The sequence below is a fragment of the Pinus tabuliformis genome, chromosome 1_2, assembly GCF_031772625.1.
Source record: "Pinus tabuliformis cultivar Carrire ecotype Pingquan chromosome 1_2, CPIR1, whole genome shotgun sequence".
In the NCBI taxonomy this organism is placed as follows: domain Eukaryota; kingdom Viridiplantae; phylum Streptophyta; class Pinopsida; order Pinales; family Pinaceae; genus Pinus; species Pinus tabuliformis.
In genome coordinates this window covers 705,025,212-705,049,691 of record NC_142298.1, presented here as the reverse complement: position 1 = coordinate 705,049,691, position 24,480 = coordinate 705,025,212, and the positions used below count along the sequence as shown (strand labels likewise).

Here is a 24,480-nt window from a genome sequence, read left to right as displayed (position 1 = left end):
CATAAATTAGATGTATATCTTGCTAGATTTAACTCTGTATTTTGGATCTTGCACTACTCTAGATTTTTAGCTTGTCATGATGCACCCAGCAGAAGTTTTGTTGTGAAACAAGAAACCCCACTTCGTTCAACCACTCTATGAAAATGATGTCAAAGATAAAGATATTGACTAGGAATTCCAGTGAATCCATTCTTATTATAAATTTTTAAAATGACATGACTGAAAAAAGGGAGAGCCTCCTCTTAAAAAAACCAAATATAGACTATTATGTAAAAAAAACCCCTAATATTTACAAAGTAAAGCAACCTAATCATGATTATGTATAAAGTATATTTTTATTTTTAATTTTTAACCCATAAAAAAATTTATTTATTCATAATTTATATTTAATTATATAAATTTAATTAAAACTAGTAACCGTTTAAGTTCTCATTTCTACATCTTTATGCTGTGATTTTATTATATTTTAAAAATGATTATGGATCACAAAAGTCTCAATTCAATGATAAAGCTTATTATAACTCATTAAAACTTATCATAACTCATCGTGATCTATTATTAGTTATTAATGATGACTTACCTATTATGATAATGAAAGAAAACCGTGTGCCCTTTAAAGAATTCCACTCCTGAGATTTGAAATTTTAACTTATTTTCATATATATGTATATTTATAAACAACCATAACTTTCTGCGTTTTTAAAAAAATTATAAGTATTTAAGTTATATTTTTAAGAATTCCACCCCTGGGATTTGAAATTTTAACTTATTTTCATATATATATATATATATAAAAACAACCATAACTTTCTATGTTTTTAAAAAAATTATAAGTATTTAAGTTATATTTTTAAGGTTACTTTTAATGATTTATAAATATTCAAGTCAACCATGGCCATATTTATGTACATCCATTTATTCACAGAAGGTATGATGCATGCCATTGACTTAGAGCCCCATGATGCATGCCATTGACTTACATCCCCATGAGGCATGCATGCATGCATCACCATCATGATTCTGACAGGAGAGGAAGAAGCAGCGACAGCGGAATGCGCATGGGCATCATTATCATCCGACAACATACGGATTTACACGTGGCAAGACTAGAGGGGGTGAAGATTAGTTATTCGTGTTATTAAAAAGAAATAAAAAAAAAATTAACCAATTGGTAACAATAAATGCTTCCGGTAACACCGACTCGCCGCTCACATGATTAAATGATGAGGACGTTTAGCGGCTACTTAGGTTAAAGTGTAACGCTACAAGCCATTGTCTATTGACGGGAAATATGAGATCGGACGGTAGTCGTACCGTGTCCGGGGAACAAGGCGGCCATCTTGTTTGTCCGATGAGAGCCGCTCGTGACGGAAGAATCTCACGTCAAGTAACGGTGTTTCAGAGCAATAGCCATTACATTTTCTGTTAATAAGAACGGTCCGACGAGAGTAATCGAAAGAACGAAGGCTTTCGTTTTTGTTACCTAAAGCTGAAGGCATCACCACTGCCATTGCCATTGTTGTTGTGTTGTTCGAGAAATTTGCAGGTACTATTATTTTCTCAGTCTGGCTTTATGGTTTCAGTGATATTCGAAGTTTCAGCTACAGCTTTTCTTCTGGGTCTGAAGTTGTCGCTTGATTTCCGCTGATTTACAGTGTAGGAATATGCTAGGTTTCTGCACTTAGAAAACCCTCTTTTGTGTTTTGTTATGGTATTTCCCCCAATTGCTAATTTTCAGATGCTTGTTCTTGCATTTGGAAATTTAGATAAGTTGTACTGTGTATGCTTTTATGCAGGTTTTCATGTCTGTAGAAAGGCTTATTTGGGGATTATGGATGAAAGCTTTTTAGCTTTTGTGTACTTCCTTGGATTTGATTGATGTGTTTTTCCCTGACTTCTGGACTGCTTTTGGTTTCCAAAGACATCACAATAAATTCCTTCATTTTTTCTCTGTCGCTTTACCAGAGCTTTTGCATCTCCTGTAGATGGGTTACCTCTTTTATTGCATATAGTGGAGCTTGAAATTCATTATTTTATGAAGGTAGACCTTGTCCTGGTTTCTATCCTCATTTTTCGGTGTTAAAACCAGTGAAAAACTGTGCGACTTCTGGGTTGGAGTTTCCGTCCAATTTTATGTGTTGAGGTTGTTTTCCATTCAAGGCCTATTTCATGCTATGCTCTTTTTTAGCCTTTTTTGAGTTGGCGAAGCTGAGGCTAAAACGTTGCTCCATGCTTATAGTTGGTGAAGCTGAGAGCTCAAATGTAGCTCCTTGCTTATTGCGCACCCACATTCTTACCATGGTTTGGGAGATCTACACCAGCTGTTTGCAGATGTTGGATTATCATCTTTGGTTGTCTATCTGTCTATCATATCTTGTAAACATCATTCCATTCCATGACGGTTCTTTGCTCTGATCCAATAAGCCTTCTGAGCTTGCAGTTTTATATGTTGATAGTGGTTGCCACATTGCTGTTATTAATTATTTTGTATCTGTTGCTTCTGTGAGCGCTGTAATGTGTGTTCATCTCCAAATGCATTTGTTCCCTTTGGGTTTTAGGTAGTTATTCCTTTCTTTGCTTAAAAGCTTCTAAGCAGTTTATCTACTCCTATTTAGTAAGCTTGTTTCTCTGTTAAAAGACATTTATCTTCACAATATATTTCAGCATTTGGATCTAACTATCGTCTATTTTGGCGTTTATGTATATTTTGTCATGATTATTAGCTGAAAATTATAGCGTATTTAGAACATACGAGCATGTTTTTAGGTTGGCAAGAGCATATCCTTAAGTAATTTTAACCTCGAGGCCTGCTATGATCAAATTTTCTCTCTTTTCCAGATTTGATCTTGAATTATCCAGCATTTATTCTTTCTTGTAATCTCCTTTGTTTCGGGACCCTTCGGATGCTATTGAGTACTGACCAGTAATAATAAATTCGACCTTTCGCTCTGCAACTGTAATTTAATTATTCAATTACCTTTCTCTGTAGATATAGCTTAAAGTTCATGCCTTCAGGCTGCTGATTACCCTGGCAGGATCTAAGTTTCAGAGCCATACCTCTGCAGATCTCTTGATTCCTTTAAATTTGAACCCATATACTGTATTTCTTCCCCAAAAGGGGGCAACATGTACATTGGGTTCGCATACAAGAGCTTAATGTTTTCATCATTGAATAGAAGCCGCAGGTCTCTACACATTTCAAATTCTGAGCCTAATTTTCCCATACGTATAAGTTTCAGGCCGTTATTCCCTCATTCAGTATTCAAATTTTACTGCTTTGGAATTCTAAGTGGAGTCATTGCCTAGCTCAACTTTTAGGCTATGCCATCAAAAAGGATTCAGCCGAATTCAGAGGGATTCAACCAGACCCTGCAAGGGGTATATCACAACCTCACCTTCTGTTTCGAAGCTTGATAAACTTGTGATGTTCATGTGTCAGGGAAAAGGAGCATAACCTCGTTTAACATCTCTTTCTCCATCCATAGAATACAGAGTGCTACAAGCTGCCAGTTTCCTAATTTCCCTTTTATTTTGTGTCGCTCTTTTGATGTTTCTGTGACATATTTGTTTCTAGCATTTTATGAATATGGCAAGCAAAAATAGTGACATGTTCTTATACAATATATTTATGATCATTTTACCATTATGCAGGATTCTTTGTAGGACGCGATCCTGTCTATGCTATTAATTCTCTTCCTCAGCAAGCGTCGGAATACAAGTTTAGCAAGGATATGTTATTGTATCAGTTTGGGCAGATATATTTCATGATAACCTAGTCTCACAAACCTAATCTGGAGATTGTTCAGCAATAGAAATGACAAATGTTGCCATGGAATACAATGACCCCACATTTACGCCTTCAAGGCTAGGTTGGCAGAGCCCCAGAATTTCCTTCTGCCATGACATTCCAGGTGACAGAGCTTCTCCAGAGAAGCGAAAAAGGGAAGAAATCATAGATAATTACTCAGCAGATTTTGAGTTCTGCATGGTGCAGAATGCCGCCAATCCAGCCTTTCTTGACCAGGGAATGATCTCAGCGGATGAGCTGTTTCTTGATGGGAAGCTTCTTCCACTTCATATTCCTCCACAAACTCCATTGCAAGAGATGGACAACTCCACTCCTGGAGATTTGGAAAACACCACACATGCAGTTTCTGCTGAGCTAGAACCTGAAGTGGAAGATGAAACTCAAAGCATTAGTGCTGCCCAGGATGTGAGCCTTCAGGATGTGCAACCCGTTGCAGACTCTAGTTCAAACACAATACCCGTTTATCCCAAATCACCCAAATTGGGTCACAGATGGAAAGAGATATTCAAACTTGGGAAGCTACAGGTAGTGACCTCAAAAGACAGTGAGTGTCATGAAATTAAGAAAGGGGAAAAGAAAGAAAGCAATAATCATGGTTTTGCTTTGAAACAGCCCTTGTCACCAAGGTCCATATGGCCCTTTACCAGGAGTAGTTCAGCAGGGGATGCAAAAGCTGCCAGTGCATCTTGTTCCTTGGCTTCTTCCAGAAGCAACTCAGCTGGAGATAGTAATTACAAGTCCAAGGCAAGCAGTGCACCTTGTTCTCGGAGCAACTCTGGTAGTGATTCCAAATCAAAAGTGCGGAGTGTTATTAGTTCCAAAATTCATATGGATTTCATTACAAAATCTGTAAGAAATGCTTCCTCCTCATCATCGACATTCCATACAGATCCTATGGAACTAGTAGATCCCAGTGGAGATCCAGCACAGCAGGAGGCTTGCCCTTGTCCAAATACGAACCCTACCATGACATCCACCACAGAGGAAACTCAGAAATGTGTAGAAACGATCCCTAAGCTTCCACCCACCTGCGATGCTATCCCACTTAAGCAACCAACTGCTAAAAGCATTAAGAAGAAGAATGGCCATGTTGTGGCAAAGGAGAAAAGGTCACCTAACAAATCCTCTACAGATGGACTCCCGGGATCAACTCCAGTGAGAACTAAGATATGTGCCAGCCCAGGCAGACCTTTGAGATTGCGAAGTCCATCAGGAACTTACGGGAGAGGGAGTCCTGTCAGAATCATAGGGCGGGCAGGGGCATGTAATGGAAGTCCTGCAAGAGTAGGACCTGGTAAATTCATGATCAAAAATCTTGAAAGATGCACTGCTAATCCTAAGAATTCAGTAAAGTCACAGGAGTCTATGTGGCCAGGAAGACAGAAGGAAGGTTTGAAGATGTCTGATAAGACTAATTCATATTCTACTGGCGTGAGAGTTCTGAATGTGCCTGTATGCATAGGTCATTCCAGGGCAGGAAAGGCTACAAATAACAGCCTGTTTAACTTGAGAGGGTTATTTTCCAAGAAGGAAAAATGATGGTGACATGTGAATTGACAGTCTGCTCGAGGATGCACAAGTAATTTCTGCAACAAGCAGCTAAATGTGAATGCATAACTTATCATGGCCCAATGTGCCCAAGGTCGTCTGTGGACTGTGGGGGAATGATCTGAAACTGAGGCCTTTGCTGGAGTTGGCTTATATGCTGGGGTTGGCTTTATATAACTTGCTTTTGTCAATTTCTGAAAGTACCCAACTTATATATACTAACATAGAATCTGTTTTTAATACTTTCCATGCAAATATTCATTTTTGTTGCCAGTTTTGTTGCATAAACATATCCAGATATAAAATCTGTGTAAATAGAGGGCCTGTACGTCATCCACTTTGTGCTCCTCTCTATGGGTCACAATAGAGATCTTACATGAACTCATTTGATCTGCTTTGCGTGCCAATATTAATCAATATTTGCTTCTGGTAACAATTGTGAGGTGTGCATTCTACTCATCTCTATGTGTTTTGCTGCATGTGGGACTATTATTATTGTTTCAAAGTCCCATTAGGACGACCTTGTTGCGTATGTCCCTTCAAATTTATAAACCATTTTGGTTTAATTGAGGGAAATTAGGTCGTTTGCCGAGGCCTTTTTCAAGTCTAATTTGTAAGCTCAGCCTTTTTTCAAGGCTATTTTGTAAGTTATTATATACAAGCTCACATGTTTACTCCACATTTTATTGAATGCTAATTCTTCAAATAATTGTTTTTAGATGTTTTTTAATATTTTTCAAAAATTATTTTTAAATATCTTTAAATATTTTTGCAGAAATAGTTTTGAAACAATTTTACTCTGGATAAGTTTGAATGTTCTCTTTTTATATATATATATGAAAGCTGAAAGCTTCAGTTTAGACAATAATTTTTTAGTGACTAAGTGAATGCATAATTATGAGTTTATATGGTGTAATAGTGATAAATTTTGTTAAATTTTGTCTTTTAAGAAGGAAGCTCTTGCTTTCATATTTTTTTAAAGTCTGGCGTATTTCTAAAAATAAGAATATGGTATGGTTTTTGATTAAATAGTTTTAGTATTGAAAAGTCAATAAAAGCCAAAGAAAATTAACAGTCTTAACTTAAATCTATACATAAAAAAATGTAACACATATAATAATGTTTATTATAGTTTGACCATATCTAAATCTACTACTTGTAAATAGGCTTTGTTATAATACCATGGCTTATGAATACCACATGCCCAAAAACCATCACTTATTTCACAATCAAAATATTTTATAAATATTTTATTTTAATTTAATTTTATAATATTTTTTTAATTAAATCTAAAAGGAAAAGGGTTATAATTACTTTTGAGATATATTTAAACACTAATTAAATCAAGGTTTCAACAAAATAAAAATTGAGAATATTTTCATATATAAAGAAGTGAAAATTATATAATATAAATAATATTATTAAGAACCAATGTAGATCCATCTTAGTTAAAGATCCATCTTCACTAAAGATCCAAGCAATTAGATCAAGCAAAGTGACTAACAATAATAGAGGAAATATAGTGCATGGTTCTTTTAAGTTTTTCATTATTGTATTTTCTTTGACATGATTGATCCAAAATATAGGTTTAATATTTTACAACCAATTGATATTTTTTAATTTAGATACTTTCTTAAACACAATACAATGAGATCAAATTTAAGAGAGAGAGGGGTAGGTAGAGTGAGAAATTTGGAGGGTGGAGAGAGAGAAAGAAAGAGAGAGGAGAAAAGAGGAAGGAAGAAAGAGAAGGAGAGAGAGGAAGCAAGAGAGAGATGAGGGGAGAGAGAGAGATATGGAGTTGGAGAGGGAGAGAGTGGGAGGAAAGAACAAAGGCACAGAGAAAGGGGGAGTGTCAAGAGATGGAGAGAGAGTGAGGGGGAGAGGAGAGGAGATAGATAGGGAGAGAAGGGGAAAAGAGAGAAGAGGAGAGAGATAAGGAGAGAAGGGGAAGAGAGAGAGAGGGAGACACATGTGGAGAGGAGAGAGAGAGAAGGAGACAGGGAGGGAGATAGTGATAAAGGCGGAAGGAAGAGAGAGGGAGAGAGTGATGGGGGGGGGAGAGAAAGGGAGAGAGAGGACTCAAGAGAGAGGAGAGAGAGAGAGAGGGAGGAAAGAGGAAAAACATAGAGGGAGAAAGGTGGGGAGAGAGGGAGAGATGGAGAGAGAGTGAGGGAGAGAGGAGAGCAGGAGGGAAGAGAGAGAGGACAGAGAGAGAGGGGGAGAGGAAGAGAGAGGGAGGGAGAGATGGAGAGAAAGTGAGGGAGAGAGGAGAGCGGGAGGGAAGAGAGAGAGGAGAGAGAGAGGGGGAGAGGAAGAGAGAGGGAGGGAGAGATAGATAGATATGGAGAGAGTGTGTATGTTTGGGGGTGAGATAGAGAGAGGGAGTAAAAAAGAGACAAATAGATACACAAGGATGTTATATAAGCAACCTAGATTCATTTTAACCTCGGATCTATCAAGCATCGAGAGGGATCAAATATCTCGAGGTGCAAATCTTTCCTCAAGTTTTGCATTAAAAAAATGGTTTGCACTTTGAGAGATTTGATCTCTCTCGATGCTTGATAGATCTAGGGTTAAGATGGATCTAGGTTGGTTATATAATAATATATAGTATCTATATTTGTATCTGTCTCTTTCTTATTACCTCTCTCTATCTCACCTCCAAACATACACACTCTCTCTCCCTCCCTCCCTCTTCCTCTCTCTCTCCCTCCTCCCCTCTCTCTCTCTCTCTCTTCCCCTTCTCTCCCTCTCACTCTTCCCTCCCTCTCCCCTCTCTCCCTTACTCTCTGTCCATCTCTCCCTTTTCACTCCCTCTCTCTCCACCTTTCTCCCTCTATGTCTTTCTTCTTCCCTCCCTCTCTCCCCATCTCTCTCTCATTCTCTCCCCCTCTCCCACTTCCCTCTGTCTCACCCCCCATCACTCTGTCTCTCTCTTCCCTCTAACTTTGTCACTATCTCCCTCCCTCTCTCTCCCTTCCATCTTTGCGTCTCCCTCTTTTTCTCTTCCCCTTCTCTCCCTATCTCTCTCCTCTCCTCTTCTCTCTCTTTTCCCTCCTCTCCTCTCTCCCTCACTCTCCCTCACTCTCTCTCCATCTCTCCCTTGTCACTCCTCTCTCTCTCCACCTCTATCTCTCTACGTCTCTGTTCTTTCCTCCCTCCCTTCCTCTCCAACTCCATCTCTATTTCTCCCTCTCTCCTTGTCTCTCTCCCCTCCTCTCTCTCTTGCCACCTCCTTCCCTCTCTCTCTCTTAAATTTGATCCCATTGTATTGTGTTTAACAAATTATCTAAATTGAAAAATCTCAATTGGTTATAAAATATTAAACCTACATTTTGGATCAATCATGTCAAAGAAATGCAATATTGAAAAACTTAAAAGAATCATCCACTATCTTTCATTTATTATTGTTAGTCACTTTGCTTGCTCTCATCGCTTGGATCCTTAGTTAAGATGGATGTATGCTAGTTCTTAATAATATTATTCATATTATATAAATTTCACATCTTTATATATAAAAATATTCTCATTTTTAATTTTATTAAAACATTGATTTAATTTATATGGGAATTTTTTTAATAGTATTGAAGATAGAGGGCTTAGATATATCTCAAAAGTAATTATGGCATTTTCCTTTTAAATTTAATTAAAAATCTTGTTATATTTTTATAAAATATTTTTTGGGCTTGTGGTATTGATAAGCCATGGTATTGGCCCATGGTATTGTAACAAAGTCTATTCACAAGTTCATAATATCAATGACAAGGTCGGGTGAATATGCATAGTTAATAATCTTGTCATATTGTTATAAATTATTTTGATTGTGAAATAAATTATGTTTTTAGGGAATGTGGTATTGATAACCCATGGTATTGGCTTATTGTAACAAATCCTATTTACAACTTAATAATATCCATGATAAAGTGGGGGGTGAATATCCATGGTTAAGAATCTTGTCATATTGTAATAAAACATTTTGATTGTAAAATAAGTTATGATTTATGGGCATGTGGTATTGATAAGCCATGGTGTTGGCCCATGCTATTATAACAAAGTCTATTTACAAGTTTATAATATCCATGGTAAAGTGAGGGTGGATATCCATAGTAAAGTGAGGGTGAATATCCATGGTTAAAAATATTGTCATATTGTTATAAAATATTTTGTTTGTGAAATAAGGTATAGTTTTTGGGCATGTGGTATTGATAAGTCATTATATTAGCTCATGGTATTGTAACAAAGTCTATTCACAAGTTAATAGCGAAATCAAAATATAACAAATTGAATTTTATTATTTTTAATACTTTAAATTTTTATAATTAATTGAGCCAACATTTAAATGTTTACACTCAACCACAATACTAGGGTTTATATTACTTTTAACTTTTCATTTATTACTTTTAACATTTTGTTTTGTTTTTTTTTTAATTTTTTATTATTAATCGAGCCAACATTTTAACTTTTTATTATTTTTTAATTGAGCCAACATTTTTCAAATTATTTACATACTTACATTACACCTACAGGCTCTAGAGCGTTGTTGCATAATTTTTTAATGGATCTATATAATATTTGATCCAAAATATAGGTTTAATATTTTACAACCAATTGAGGTTTTTTTTTAGATACTTTCTTAAACACGATATAATGGGATCAAATTTGAGAGAGAGAGGGGAGAGTAGAGAGTGGCAGAGTTGAAGGGTGGAAAGGGAGAGAAAGAGGGAGAGAGAGGGAGGGAGAGAGAGAGTGTGTATGTTTGAGGGAACAATAAAGAGACACACAGATACAAATATATATATTATATAACCAACCTAGATCCATCTTAACCTTAGATCTATCAAGTGTTGAGAGGGATCAAATATCTAGAGGTGCAAACCTCTCCTCAAGTTTTGCACTAAGAAAAATCTTGGCACCTCCAGAGATTTGATCCCCTCTTGATAGATCAGGGGTTAATATGGATCTAGGTTGGTGTTATTGCGTCCAAAGGCGCTCTACAGCCCAATATAGGATAGATGTGTAGGCATAATGTAGGTATGTAAAGAATTTTAAATGTTACCTCAATGAAAAATAATTAAAAGTTAAAAGTGATATGGGGATGAGGGTAAACATTTAAATGTTGACCAGATTAATAAAAAGTTAAAAGTAATAAACAAAAGGTTAAAACTAATAAATAAAAAGTTAAAAGTAATATAAATCTAGTATCGGGATGAGTGTAAACATTTAAATGTTGGCTCAATTAATAATAAAAATGAAAAGTAATAAGAATAATAAAATTCATTTTGTTATATTTTTATGTTGTTATTGACTCGTGAATAACCTTTGTTACGTTACCATGGCTTATTAATACCACATGCCCAAAAACTATAACTTATTTCACGATCAAAATATTTTATAACAATATGACAAGATTCTTAACCATGGATAATCACTCTACTTTTCCATTAATATTATGAACTTGTGAATATGATTTGTTACAATACCATGGGCCAATACCATGGCTTATCAATACCACATTCCCAAAAATCATAACTTATTTTACAATCAAAATATTTTATAACAATATGATAAGATTCTTTACCATGGATACTCTTAACTTGTAAATAGGCTTTGTTACAATACCATGGCCAATACCATTGCTTATGGATACCACATGTCCAAAAACCATAGCTTATTTCACAATCAAAATATTTTATAAATATTTTATTTTAATTTATTTTAATAACATTTTTTTAATTAAATCTAAAAGGAAAAAGGTTATAATTACTTTTTGAGATATATCTAAAGACTCTATGGTTTCATATATAAAGATGTGAAAACTATATAATATAAATAATACTATTAAGAACCAATATAGATCCATATTAACTAAAGATCCAAGCAATTAGAGCAAGCAAAGTGACTAACAATAATAGAGGAAATATAGTGTATGATTCTTTTAAGTTTTTCATTATTGTATTTCTTTGACATGATTGATCCAAAATATAGGTTTAATATTTTACAACCAATTGAGTTTTTTAAATTTAGATACTTTCTTAAACACAATATAATGGGATCAAATTTAAGAGAGAGAGAGAGAGAGAGACATGGGGGGAGAGAGAGAGATATGCAGTTGGAGGGGGAGAGAGTGGGAGGAAAGAAAAAAGACATAGAGAGAGGGGGAGTGTCAAGGGAGAGATGGAGAGAGAGTGAGGGAGAGAGGAGAGGAGGGAAGAGAGAGAAGAGGAGAGGAGAGAGATAGGGAGAGAAGGGGAAGAGAGAGAGAGAGGGAGACACATAGATGGAGGGGAGAGAGAGAAGGAGAGAGGGAGAAAATAGTGAAAAGGTTGGAGGGAAGAGAGAGGGAGAGAGTGATGGGGGGGGGAGAGACAGAGGGAGGCAGGAGAGAAAGGGAGAGAGAGAGGACTCAAGAGAGAGAAGGAGAGAGAGGGAGTTGGAAGGGGAGAGAGAGGGAGGAAAGAAGAAATACATAGAGGGAGAAAGGTGGAGAGAGAGAGGGAGTGACAAGGGAGAGATGGAGAGAGAGTGAGGGAGAAAGGAGAGCGGGAGGGAAGAGAGAGAGGAGAGAGAGAGGGAGAGAAGGGGAAGAGAGAGAGAGGGAGAGGAAGAGGGAGGGAGAAAGAGATAGATAGATATGGAGAGAGAGTGTATATGTTTGGCGAGTGAGCTAGAGAGAGAGAATAAGAAAGAGACACATAGAGACAAATATAGATATTATATAACCAACCTATATCCATCTTAACCTCAAATCTATCAAGCGTCAAGAGGGATCAAATATCTCGAGGTGCAAACCTTTCCTCAAGTTTTTCACTAAAAAAAATCTTTTCACCTTGAGAGGTTTGATCCCTCTCGGTGCTTGATAGATCCGGGGTTAAGATGGATCTAAGCTGGTAGAATATAATGATGCAATACATGCATGGTAATGTTTATTACACCATGATTGAATTTGGATTTTTCAGAAATGATATAAGTAAAAAAAACCAATGTTTATTACATAATGATTAAATCTGGATTAGTCAAAAGTGTTAAAAAATGATTAATATATATATGAAAGTAAACATTTGATATTTTTTAATTAATAAATTTTTGGATGTTTATAATACTATAAATTATTACATGTTTTTTTGCATTAATTGAAATTAAATGCATTTCTTTTTCTCACTTAAAAGTAAATGGTAATTCCCCGAACGGGGTGCGAGACAACTATATGTCCCTCTTGGTATTCTCGTCATGTGTGAAAGGATGGATGAAAGGGTTGGAGGGCGGCCAGACCATCTCCCTTGCATGTGTGATCAGGTGAGTGGGGTGGCTGTGTGCAAGGGTCGAGTTAATGCTGATGAGATGAGTCGCAGGGCTCTTAATATCCAGGTGGGTAAGGTTCTGTGCCCCATGCATGCATTTGTTTTGTGTTGGGCTCTGGCTCTTGGAGGTAAGCATCGATTCTTGGGTTTCAATCTCTGGTTTGCAAGGAAGGTTAGGCGGTTCTCCTCTCAGGACAAGTCTGGTCCTTGCTGGTTCATGGCGTTTGCAGTCGGGTATGTTCTTCTCCTTTATTCCCCTCCTTGACAATGACCTGCCAATTATTATAGTGTCTCTCAAAATTTTAATGTTACTCTCTACCATTCGCCTCTTGTGAGAAATGGAATTCGTTGTTTGGAGATTGGGAAAGTTTTTGTGGTTTCATCATCTGTAACGTTTGTTGTTTCTATGCTAGTATCCATTTTCTTTGGTATTCTTCTGTCTCGAATGGGAATGTATGGAATATTTTTGGTTTATAGTTTTATGCTGGCGGAATGTATGTTCATTGGCGATGGTTATATTATTGGTTTGTTGACCCTGAGCATGGGACTGAGCTCCAATTCTATGCATCTAACTTATTACATCTCTGGTGTGCATCTCACTGTTATTTGGCTCGGGGAGTTAGTCTATGGAATCTTTACCCTGAGGAGACATGCTATTATTGGTATTTATATGTATCTTGATTTACTTGAGCATGGGGTGCTGGTACTTAGTCTTGAGTGCCAAAGACGACCGTCCTATTTGACCCTTAGTTTGTATGAAAGGCCTGAGCCTAACGTTGTTTGTCTCTTGCTTCCATTTCGTGCTACTGTATCAGGTTTTTATAATTTCAGTTATCACCCTATCCACAACAACTGGTCTAGTTCTGGACTGTGGCTCGTTCTGTCCAGGTGTCAATTTGCAGTTTAGTTGTTTGGTTGGGAATTCAAATGGCTCACCCATCCCTTGGTGCTAGCTTGTCTGAAAATGGGGCCCGAGGTCGTAAACATCAGTGGGGGAACTGAGGTAGTAAGGGTTCCTCCTTCGCTTGGCCACCGAGAAGAAGTGACTGCAAGTCGTATGTTCAAATTATTAGTGAGGCAGCCCATGCCTACAACACAGGAACTGCAACCCAGTTTAAAAAAATGATATCGTCTTGGCAAACAAAATTAAATCAGCGGCCAGAAGCTGACGTGCATATTGAAGATTGGAGCATCCTCGTTCCCGATCTGGGACATACTCGCGCTCGCACCACCCAATATAAATAGACCACCATCTCTATTGGCTAATTAAAAGTATTTTGGCCAATGCTATCATGACCTCTCCCGCAGGTTCTGTCAGAGCAGATCAAGGTTTTTAGTAAATTCATAAAGATTTTCAATTTATTCAATTTCAAATCCAGTAGAAAAATGTTTGTCTTTGCCGCATTGAGAAGCACATCTCATGCCTTTCTCAGTCATAATTACCAAGCTCCAGTGCTAAGGACCAAACTCTAGTGGATTCCTCTTGATGAGTAGTTGTTAGTATGGATATAGTAGTTCTGAACTTTGCCTAGTTTTCTTGATGTATATGTCGGCTAGTAGTTCTTGCTATAACTATTTAGGTGATAGATGTTTTCCAGACATTCAATCATATAAGGATTTGTTTGACAGGCTTAAACTTTTGAGGTTTTGGATGACACATAATGCGGTTCAATGGCCAATAGACTTGGTTTCCCAATGGGCAAGTTGAGGCCACCGAACATTTTTTATGGGTGTAACATGCTTTTGAAAATGAATGAATGAAGAGGTCCTGCCAAGCTTACAAAAAAAGAAAAGAAATGGTAATTATTTTTTGCATTGATTTAAATTAAATGCATTTCTATTTCTCACTTAAAAAGAAATGGAAATTACAATATGTCGATGTTAAATGTCACAAAGATTGTTTATGAGAAAAGTTAGTAGAGTGCTTATGAGTGAGTTCGTATGGTATAGTTTATTAAGTCAAAATCAAATTTAAAATTTAATTTGCTCTGCTTTGTTTGTCAATCAAGAGGTGCATTTTACAATCCAATATGAGGGTGATGTGTCCTGTTCCTTCTAAAATAAAAATGAAATATTCTCGAAGTTGAAAAACAATATCGATTATAATAAGAAACAAAAATGAATATATATATGTTTTGTAAGTTTTAATTAAAAGTATTCAAAAACATTACTTGGTTGACATTACAACCCATTGTCAAGAAATTGTGGTAAAAATATTTCACTCTCTCTTATATGAAGTAACCTAATTTGATACCAACTTTAAAGAGATAAAACAATTAAAAATTAAAAATATTATATTTCATTTTTGAGCGTGGGCTATAGTATCATTATTAATAGTTTTTAAAAGGTTTGAAAAGATAATTTAAATAAATTATTTTAATGTCCATATTAACTAATTTATTTCAAGATCAATTTGCCTCTTTCTCACACACATATATAATTATAATTATTATTTTACTATTTACCATTATAAAACATTTCAATGTCCAAATAAAATATATAATTGAAATTAAAAAAATTAATCGCTTTTTAATAAGAGTGAGATGTATAATTCATTCAATTTTTAATATAAAATTAATATATAATATCTATTTTTTTAATAATAATAAAAAACAAATGTCTTGTGTTAAAAATGTGGGATATATATATATATATAGCATTGCACTTCAAGAAATTTCAACCCTCTAACCTCTAATTAAAATATATTTTTTTAATTCAAAGTTGCAAATTGTTCACTTTGTTTATATCATGTCAATATTATTATTAATCCAATGATAAAAGAGGAGATTTGTTGCTTATGTACTTATTAATCCAATGATAAAAGAGGAGATTTGTTGCTTATGTCCTTTTAAAAGTGAAACAATTTTGATTTAAGTTTCAGAAATTAAATCACTTGTTAATCTTTCTATAAATTAGTTTGAAGATTTATATATATACATACAAATTGTTTGATCCATGGTTAAAATATATATTTTTAATTCAAAATAGCAAATTTCTCACTGTGTATATCATGTGAGTATTATTATTAATCCAATGATAAAAGAGGAGCTTTGTTGCTTATGTCTAAGTAAAAAAAATTAAATCACTCGTTGATCTAGTTTGAATATTTTATATATATATATAAATGGATTTACTCAATAACATTTCAATGTGTTATTTTTTAAAATAATTTTTGTAATATTTTATTTCAAAATTATTTAATTTTTAAAATAGTGAAAAAAAACGAGAGAACTTAAATGAAACTTTGTACAAAAGTTTTTATAAAATAATTATATATTGTATATTATTTTGATGGTTTAAAGCATTCTCGCCCATTATCTTATTTTTCTCATTATCTTATATTGAGGTAGAGATCGATTAATCTAGCTTTGTATATTTTGGAAAAAAAGTTTATATATATATTATACATGTTGTAGTGGTTGCAACCCTCTCCAAAATTTTGGCCTACATCCAATTTCAGAGCTTCCCTTGGGTTTTTTTTTGATGTTTGCAAGCACTTGGGCTCATCTAATGAACTCGTGTTAAGTCTTTGCACCCTTCTCGCTTGACCATTCACCGGACATCTTTTAGCATGTTGGTCACAATGTTTTGCTTGTAATCGCGTTCTGGCTATGTTCACGACCGTCTTCGTGTGTACAACTCGTATTCGCTATGTAAGCATCTGTCGCACTCACACACGAAGTTGTATGCAATGTCATGCAAGTGTCGTCGCAATCATTCCACGATCTATCACAAGTGTCACGCTTGTCGCCCGCACCCATCAATCATTCAAACTGAGTGTATGTTGTCTTGATGGTTCGAGGTGTCTTATCGTCGAGTCATGTTGAGTGTGTGTTCGCAAGGTCATGTATGCACAAGTCCACTCACTCACACACTTTGTCATTTTGCTGAAACTTTGTCGACCGGACCACCCTCCAATATCGAACCTTCACTGAGCTGCACTACACAGTTTAGTCCTCAATGATCATGTACTACTTCCTAGAATTGCGCAGATCTTGAGGTTACCTCCTAGGTAGTCTGCACTGCAAAATCTTGGGGTTAACTCGACTGACTGTCACCGAGAACAACGCAGAAGTTGCTAAGCAAGCCATCTCAATCTGCGCTGCGCGCAAGCAAATCTATCAAGCCTCCAGCTGGTCAACCAAAGACTTTGACGGGGCAATGACCTTGAGCTTCACTCCTCTAAAAATTGCACATAAGCTTCCAACATTCCCACCTCCGCTGACTGAAGAAATTTCACAGACATGAAGGAAAGGCACTTGCTTCCTGTAACTACACTGTCCTCAAAATTTGCATAGTTCTATTAGCCAATCACCTTGTCAGCTGACTTGCTACTCCTCTTGAAAACTGCACAATTTTCATGGGTTGTCTCCCAACTTCCCAACATCCCGCTCAGCCTAGAAACTGCGCAGAGATGTCCTACAGGCCAGCGTCCCAGATCTGCGCAGTTTTGGCCAGCAAGCTCCTGCAGCCCACTGCCAGCCTCCCTAGAGAATCTGCGCAGTTTTCACTGCCAGTGTCCTCCCTACTGCCTACAAGACCTCCCTAAAATTACATAGATCTTCCCTTCAGCCGAGCCAGATCCTGCAGACAGTCACTGGTAATCCAGACTGCTCATCTCAACCTCCGAGTGACCTCTGCACAATTTTCCTTGATAGTGCCCAGAGCTCGCATCCCGGCCTGAAATGTGCCCTGCGTAGTTTTAGAGCTTTATACTCTCTCCTGGTCACTTGCACCCGAAAATGAAACATGATGCATCATGGTAGATTATGAGATTTCTTGATTTGATGTCATCTCGTCATGAGTGATTTCAGATACAGGTACATGGATGAGACATGGCGCAACGACAAACGAGATGAACAAGGATTGCATGCTAGAAGACTTGTTCGCAAACGGATGAACACATGGAGCATGCCAAGTACAAGTGAAGGAGAGACACACACATACAACATCAAGCGTACACCAAGACCATCGAAGACTCTACACGCCTTACCATGCGAAGGTGAAGCTATGATACACCAAGAGCAAATCCATCACTCAGCAGAACTGTAGCTCGACATGGGCACCACCAATAGCATGAACATACCAACCCTATCGTGTTGAGTCATGTCATGGGTCATCTCGGCCACATCACTATTGTGGGTCATACTGTTGTAATCAATTTAATGTAACGTGGAAGTCCAAGAGACCCACATGTAAAGTTGAAGATTCATGTAAGTTAAACAGTCCTGAGGTAGTTGAACAATCACAAGGGTCAGTTTCATCCTTGGCTATATATATATATACCCTTCATTTGTACATGAAAAAGCATTTTCACCTTGGCTCCTCCCACATAGCCTTGAGAGTTTGTAGTCTTTTCTTTGAGGAGCGAGCAGTGGTTCCAATGCCCCGCTATCGGGGTTAGTGATGTTATGGTGTACCGATGTGTCCTAGAAATTTCGCTTAATTTAGAAGCTTGATAATAAGCCAACACGTTTTCACACATGTATTGTATTCATTTGTAAGACTATTCTTTGGACACTTGTAATGCATGTTGCTTTAACCTGTATTAAGACATTTGAACTATTTCAGTTCTTCTAATACATATGCTTTTGAAAATGTGTTGTATAAGTTTTTAACATTGTCTTTCCCGTGTGGACTATTCCGTTGGACACTCAACAAAACCATTCTCATAAACTTGTTATAACAACCATTGCACTTGTGTGGACTATTCCGCTGGGTGTTGTACATGCTATCCATTCATTGTGTGTTTGTGACTTCCGCATCCGTCTGGACTACTCCGCCGGAAGTTGCACATGTCCTGCTATGTTGTGTGTCTCTAACAGAGTTGGGACTATTCCCTTTCCACTTGAGACTCACCTGCACCCTCTCCCTCTGCGGTGAAAGAACCTTCATAAAAGTAACACTAAGCACTCACCAGGCACATGAACCTCACTGTTCGAAGACAAAGTAGACCACTCTCATGTGCTGGCAAGCAAGAGCTAAGAAAAACCTTTAAGACAATGGAAATCGTGCCATCATACTAGATGGGACTCCTACACCAAATGATGTGAGGTCTAGTTGGGACCTCATACTGGGGAGATCCCATGAATGTTGGTAGGTCCAGCACTGTCAACATTTCTGGCACTAGAAGGAGGGTCACCAGTTGTTTATGGCTGAATGTACTCTCACCCCCACTCATCAATCATCTAGTCAAGGTAGTAACACGCACTCCCTCTCACCTACGCGCAACTCTGAATTTGGTTACTCCTCACCTCCTAAACATGAACAAGAAATTTCATATCAACACCTCCACTCTGTCCATTCCATCAACTGTCAGTTTGCAAAAGTAGTCAGACTGATCCCAGGAATACAAGATCTTCCATACACATCAAGGAAGACAAAGACCACTCCCACATGAGTTGTTGTATCATTGGTGGTGTTGTAGCATCTATTTTCCTTTTAATTTTATTTTCATTTTTATTGCAAAGATGGAAAAAAAATCAAATATTATGTTATAACGGAAATAAGAGGAAATGTGGAAATTTGAAAGAAATGACTTATTTTATATTATTAATGGCTTTTGAATGTGAGAAACCCACGAGAAGATCTGAGCCGTCAGCTTGGAAGGTAATAGATACGACGATAATCGCGCAGTTAACAAGCGCAAGGGTTAATTCAAAATCAGACGCGATAAATTATAAAATGGGGTTAAAACCTTAATTAATCAGGGTCGTTTGCTTGCAAGGCAATAGATCTGATGGCAATCGTGTGAGTAACTAAAACGAAGTTTATTTCAGAAATTGGATGCGATGGTGTATGAAATGTAGTTTAATCCGTTGAAGTCCGGATCAATTGCAGCCATCCATCGAAAGGGACGAGATCTGACGGATATCGTGTTGAAAAGTAATCGAGTTTTTTTTTTTTTAAATTGGAGTCGATAAAACTTTAACTGGCATTTTTATTTCTTATCAGGTCCGTGTGGGAGTCAAAGTGTTGTTGAAAAAAAGGACGCGATAAGGTTTTGTTCAACAGGTTTAAAGTTTTGTTGAATTCTAAAGGATCGGACTATCCATTGATTGGGTGATTGGACGGTGATTGCGCACAGCTCAAACGGACGTGATAAGTTTATGAACCAGAGTCTAAATCCTTTTCAGTTCCTTGATTTGCCATATTTCTCGTATATCAACCGATTTCGTTGTTTTAGCAAAATAACCAAAGTTAGAGATGAATGACTAAAATTCCAAAGGAATTGGTAATTGGTCGGGTTTCTTTGTGTTTCGCCAATCGAAACGCTCCCGATACATACATGGGCCCAAGTACACGCATGGAGTTTTGTCAAAATGCAGTTTGTTGTGTTAAAACAATTTAACTATTATCAGCACATCTACAGAGAAACTTCATCATCAACCAAGTCACAGATCTGAACACAACCATTCTAAATTCTGTTACTTCTTGTTATTTTATTTTCTTGAGAATGAGGTACTCAAGCAGAATAAGACTTACTTCAAAATCAATTCAAAGATTGCTGAACAACAGATCTAAAGCACAAAATTACTTCTCCTCAACCGAACTTGCGAGCACTATGACCTCTCTCCTTGGGTCTTCAAACACCTTCGCCTTACAGTTCCAGGTTCTTTCGGATGACAGAAACTATCCTCAGACAAGCGGCCCAGTAGGCTTCGATATTAATTCAAAGAAAAATTACAGAGCTTGAGAGATTACAATACAAGATCAAACTCAAGAAGCACTCCGTCCAACCTTGTGGACTTCTTTCCATTGATCTTTCTTTTATAACCTCCTTAGAGAATCTAAACCTATCTAAGACATGACATAAAGAGGAAATAATTGAGGGTCCTGTCGGTATTCATTTCACCGACGGTGTCTACTCAACCTTTCCTGTACAATAATTAGCTACAACATGTGACCACATTATCACCTTGCTAGCTAAGTCTAGATGCTTTTGTACAAAGATTCTACCAATATCCTTTCAGACTTCTGTCAGAATCGTAATCATCATCGTCATCAGAGGACAATTGTCACTCAAATGCTTTCTTTTCAAGACTCATGAGATAGTTATATTCCATCAACTTTGCATATTCTTTGTCCCAACTAAAATCATGCGGATCCTGTGCGTATGGATAGTTGTCTTGAAAGGCCTGAAAAGTAGTTTCCTCAACTTTACCTTTCCCTTTGGCATCTTCTGATATTGTTTCAATGTCTTTTTGTGATGCTTTTGATGTCTGTCCTTGGTCCGGATTTACTTTAATTTTGTGGAGATCTTGTTGTTGTGGAGTAAACATCACCTCTTGTTTCTCCCACTTGTTAAGAAAAGATAATGGACTGACATCAATATCCATAAAGGAATCTTTAAAAAAATTTCGGAACATAGGAGAAGGCTGAACTGCTAACTCAACCCCATCTAGAAGCTCCCATTTAAAAATTTGGAACATATTGGTGGAGGTTTCTATTGCATGCTGCACCCATAATCTACAATTTTCATTAATGAATGCTTTGGCTTGCCATCCCATTTCAAAAATTACTGAAGTACAGATTTTGTTTGACAGCAATAAATTGATAAGATGAACTACATTATTATTCCAGTTTCCTGAAATAATACTTATCGTGATTAATGCAATTTGGTTAATCATAAAACGTAAAAATTTTGGTTCACCTTGGAGTTCATCTAATTGCTGCAAAACCTGTCTTTTTTTTGTTAGTTTCAACATCCCGAAATCTTTGAACCAAAGAGCCAGTTGTTTAATTCTTTCTATATTATTACTGGTCTTAATTTCTCCTGTTATCTCATGACAAAAAACTTGCGTAAAAGGATTTGGAGAAATTTGTTCTCGAAATCTTAAACTCTGATAATCCCAAGGAGATGAGAAAGTCCTTAGGTATTGTAGAGTTCATTGAACACACTGGGATGTTCTCATAGATGGCTTTTTTCTGCAAGATCCTCCCTTGATCTCCCAAACAACAAAATTTTCAAAAATTTCATATTCAGGGAAAGTATCAGTAGGGGCATAGTTTTCATCATTCCTCTGTAAAAAGGATGCTTCTAGTTCTTCAAAAATATCAGGAATCCTTAGCGACAAAAAAATATCTTTCTAGGTCTGCTTTGATTGGAATGGCTTCTAGATCTAGCATTTGAGCTCTTGTATATACACTTAATGCAAAATCCACTCCTCCAATCAACTGATAATAATTTAACACTTTTAAGATCCAAATCATATTTTCAGTGAATTGAGAAGACCACATATCAGATAGATGTTTAAAATAGATCTTCACTTGCATGTTGGGTAAAGGATAGATGTGTACCAAATCAGCATCTAATCCCAAAGATATGCCAACATTTTTTGAAGTCCATGCTTGACAACGTCGAATCCACTGGTTTCTCCTCAGTGGCAGACCTATCACTTTCTTGATTTCTTCTGTCAAGTTATTTGCATGACTTCAAGAATTCTGAACCTATCAATAAATGTGTTGAAATTATCATCCTGAGGTCCTTTTCTTGGTAGCATAAAATAGCTTCTTGGAACTGTAACAAAAGCTTTGTTCATGTCTCTGGTTAAAGAATCTGCAAAAAAATTAGAATTACCAGGTATCCATTCAACATCAAAGTCAAATTGCTGAAACCAAATATGCCATGAGAGTAATCTTCCTCTAGCAAGCTGCCTTGAAATTTTGGAAGATAAGAAATATTTGAAGTTCATAGAGTCAGTCCTTATAAGAAACTTCACAGGGGCTAGATATAATTCAAATTTCTGTATCCCATTAAATATTGCTAAAGTTTCTTTTTCAGCAATATAATAATTAATTTGACTCGGAGAGAATTCACCTAATGCATAAGCACAAAGTGTTTCTTCTTATTTTCCATCTTCATTCTTCCTTCTCTCAAAAAGAACAACTGCCCAAAAACTAGCAGAAGCATCAGTTTGTAGGATCAAGAGGCCATCACCTGGTGGTTGCAATTTTGGCAGTTTCTGACATTCTGCTTTAAGTTCTTTAACTAGTATAGTGGCTTCTGCTGACCATCCTTCTCGGAGATGTTTCTAATGGGAGCTGTCTCTTTTGACAATCTGGGAATATATCTGTGCACATAATTCAAGACACCCAAAAATCTCTGAATAGTTTTAGTGTCTTTTAATTCATCTGGAAACTGGGATAGTTTTGTAAGAATATGGGGCTGCATTTGAATTTGCCCATTAACAACATTTATCCCCAAAAAATCTATACTGTCTTGAAATAAAACCATTTTCTTCTCAGAAAGGACTATACCATGGTTTTGAACTTCAGTCAGAAAAATTTCTAAATGCTTGAAATGTGTTTCAAGATCTGGACTATGTACAAGAATATCATCAATATATGTTACAATAAAATCATACTTCCCAAAAATAAAATCCATTCGTCTCTGAAATAATGAGCATTCTTAAGGCCAAATGGAACCACCTTCCACTGATAAAAACCGGCAGGACATGTAAAGGCAGTTTTTTGCCTATCCTCTTCTTGGATCTGTATTTGGTAGTATTCAGATTTCATATCGAACTTACTGAATACTTTGTTGTTTAGGATTTTCTGCATGATAGTTTCTAGTCTTGGTGAAGGGTAATGAAAACCCTGAGTTATAGCATTCAGAGGCTTGTAATTAATTACCATTCTTGGTTTACTTCTGATTATTTCTGAATGATTCCTAACCGGAAATGCTGAACAAGAATAGTGAGACATACTAGGTTCAATGAGGTTCATGCTGAGTAGCTCACTTATTTGTTTCTTTATTTCTTGTTCATCTGCAGGAGTACAGGGGATTAATTTTCCTTTGACTCCATTATCATGTAGAGTCACTATCTGTTGTTTTGGAAGCTCAAATGTCCAAAATTGCTGCGGATTATTTGAACAACTTTCTAGCAATCGTTTATGCATATCAATATGCTCTATTGACCATTTTGGGTCAATGCAGGCCTTTTGTTTTGACTCCACTCGTTTCTCATATAGCTGCAAAACTTCTTGCCAGTGGTTGGAGTCTTTAAGAGGCTTGTGTGCGCCGACTTTCTTTTGGCTATTCTCATTTCTTGCCTCAGAATTTGCTATAGATAGTCTAGGCACAACAATAGCTTTCTTTTTTAAATTAATTATCAGCTTACCTTCGCTGATAGTAACTGGGAGCACAGAGTTGATAAAAGGCATGCTAAGCATTAAACTAGAAAATGGATCAAAATGCTGAATAGTAGAAATTTTAACAATACTCCCCCCAACTTTTAAAGGAATGTTATCTACATAATGTGTTAACTGAAAAGATCCACCAACGGTTTCAGACACTAGAATGTTTTGGAGTGGCTTCCAAAGAGATTTGAATAATGAGGGTCGAGCCAAATTATTAGATCCTCCAGTGTCAATGAATGCATCTACGTTTATCCATTCATTGCGAACTTGGACTTGGACTGGAATATATATCAGACTATTGGTTTTGATAATCTTTTTTAATAGAGCATTCTCTTCTACTCTATTAAGTGTTGGGACTGGAAAACTGGTAGAGGCAGCAATATTCTTTTTATAGGGACAAAAATAATTGAGTTCAGGCAAGTTTTGGATTGGCTGCTTACCTGTTTGCTTTAATTGTTTAGCAACTGATGGAGCATCAGACTCATCTTCAGAAACAACTGAAGTTTCTTCCGTTTCTTCTATTTCTTCTGTGACACTTACATCAGTCTGATCATGATAGTGCAATTCTTCAGAAATATCACTGTCTGTACAAGAAGGACAAATATTCATTTTTTATACAATAGGAGGACTAATATCTTCATCATCTGAAGCTTCTGTCAAAATATATACATTAGAGACTTC

The 24,480-nt window shown here is 36.6% G+C and overlaps 1 protein-coding gene across 3 annotated transcripts; it reads left to right on the top strand.

Annotated features, from left to right (window-relative positions):
• The first annotated feature begins 1,398 nt into the window (after window positions 1–1,398).
• On the top strand, window positions 1,399–6,035 carry LOC149207683 (uncharacterized). 3 transcript variants are annotated; one of them, XM_089395834.1, is made up of 2 exons: window positions 1,399–1,546; window positions 3,652–6,035. In XM_089395834.1, the coding sequence occupies exon 2, from the start codon at window positions 3,815–3,817 to the stop codon at window positions 5,345–5,347; it is 1,533 nt and encodes a 510-aa protein (XP_089251960.1). In that variant the 5' UTR covers window positions 1,399–1,546; window positions 3,652–3,814; the 3' UTR covers window positions 5,348–6,035. The 3 variants fall into 3 exon arrangements, with proteins under 3 accessions (XP_089251960.1, XP_089251961.1, XP_089251962.1); XM_089395835.1 differs by having other exon boundaries at window positions 1,536–1,671; XM_089395836.1 differs by lacking the exon at window positions 1,399–1,546 and adding an exon at window positions 1,633–1,656.
• The last annotated feature ends 18,445 nt before the right edge of the window (window positions 6,036–24,480 follow it).

Bases quoted from the DNA above. Each gene is read 5' to 3' on its own strand.
- LOC149207683 (XM_089395834.1), top strand. From the start codon at position 3,815: ATGACAAATGTTGCCATGGAATACAATGACCCCACATTTACGCCTTCA.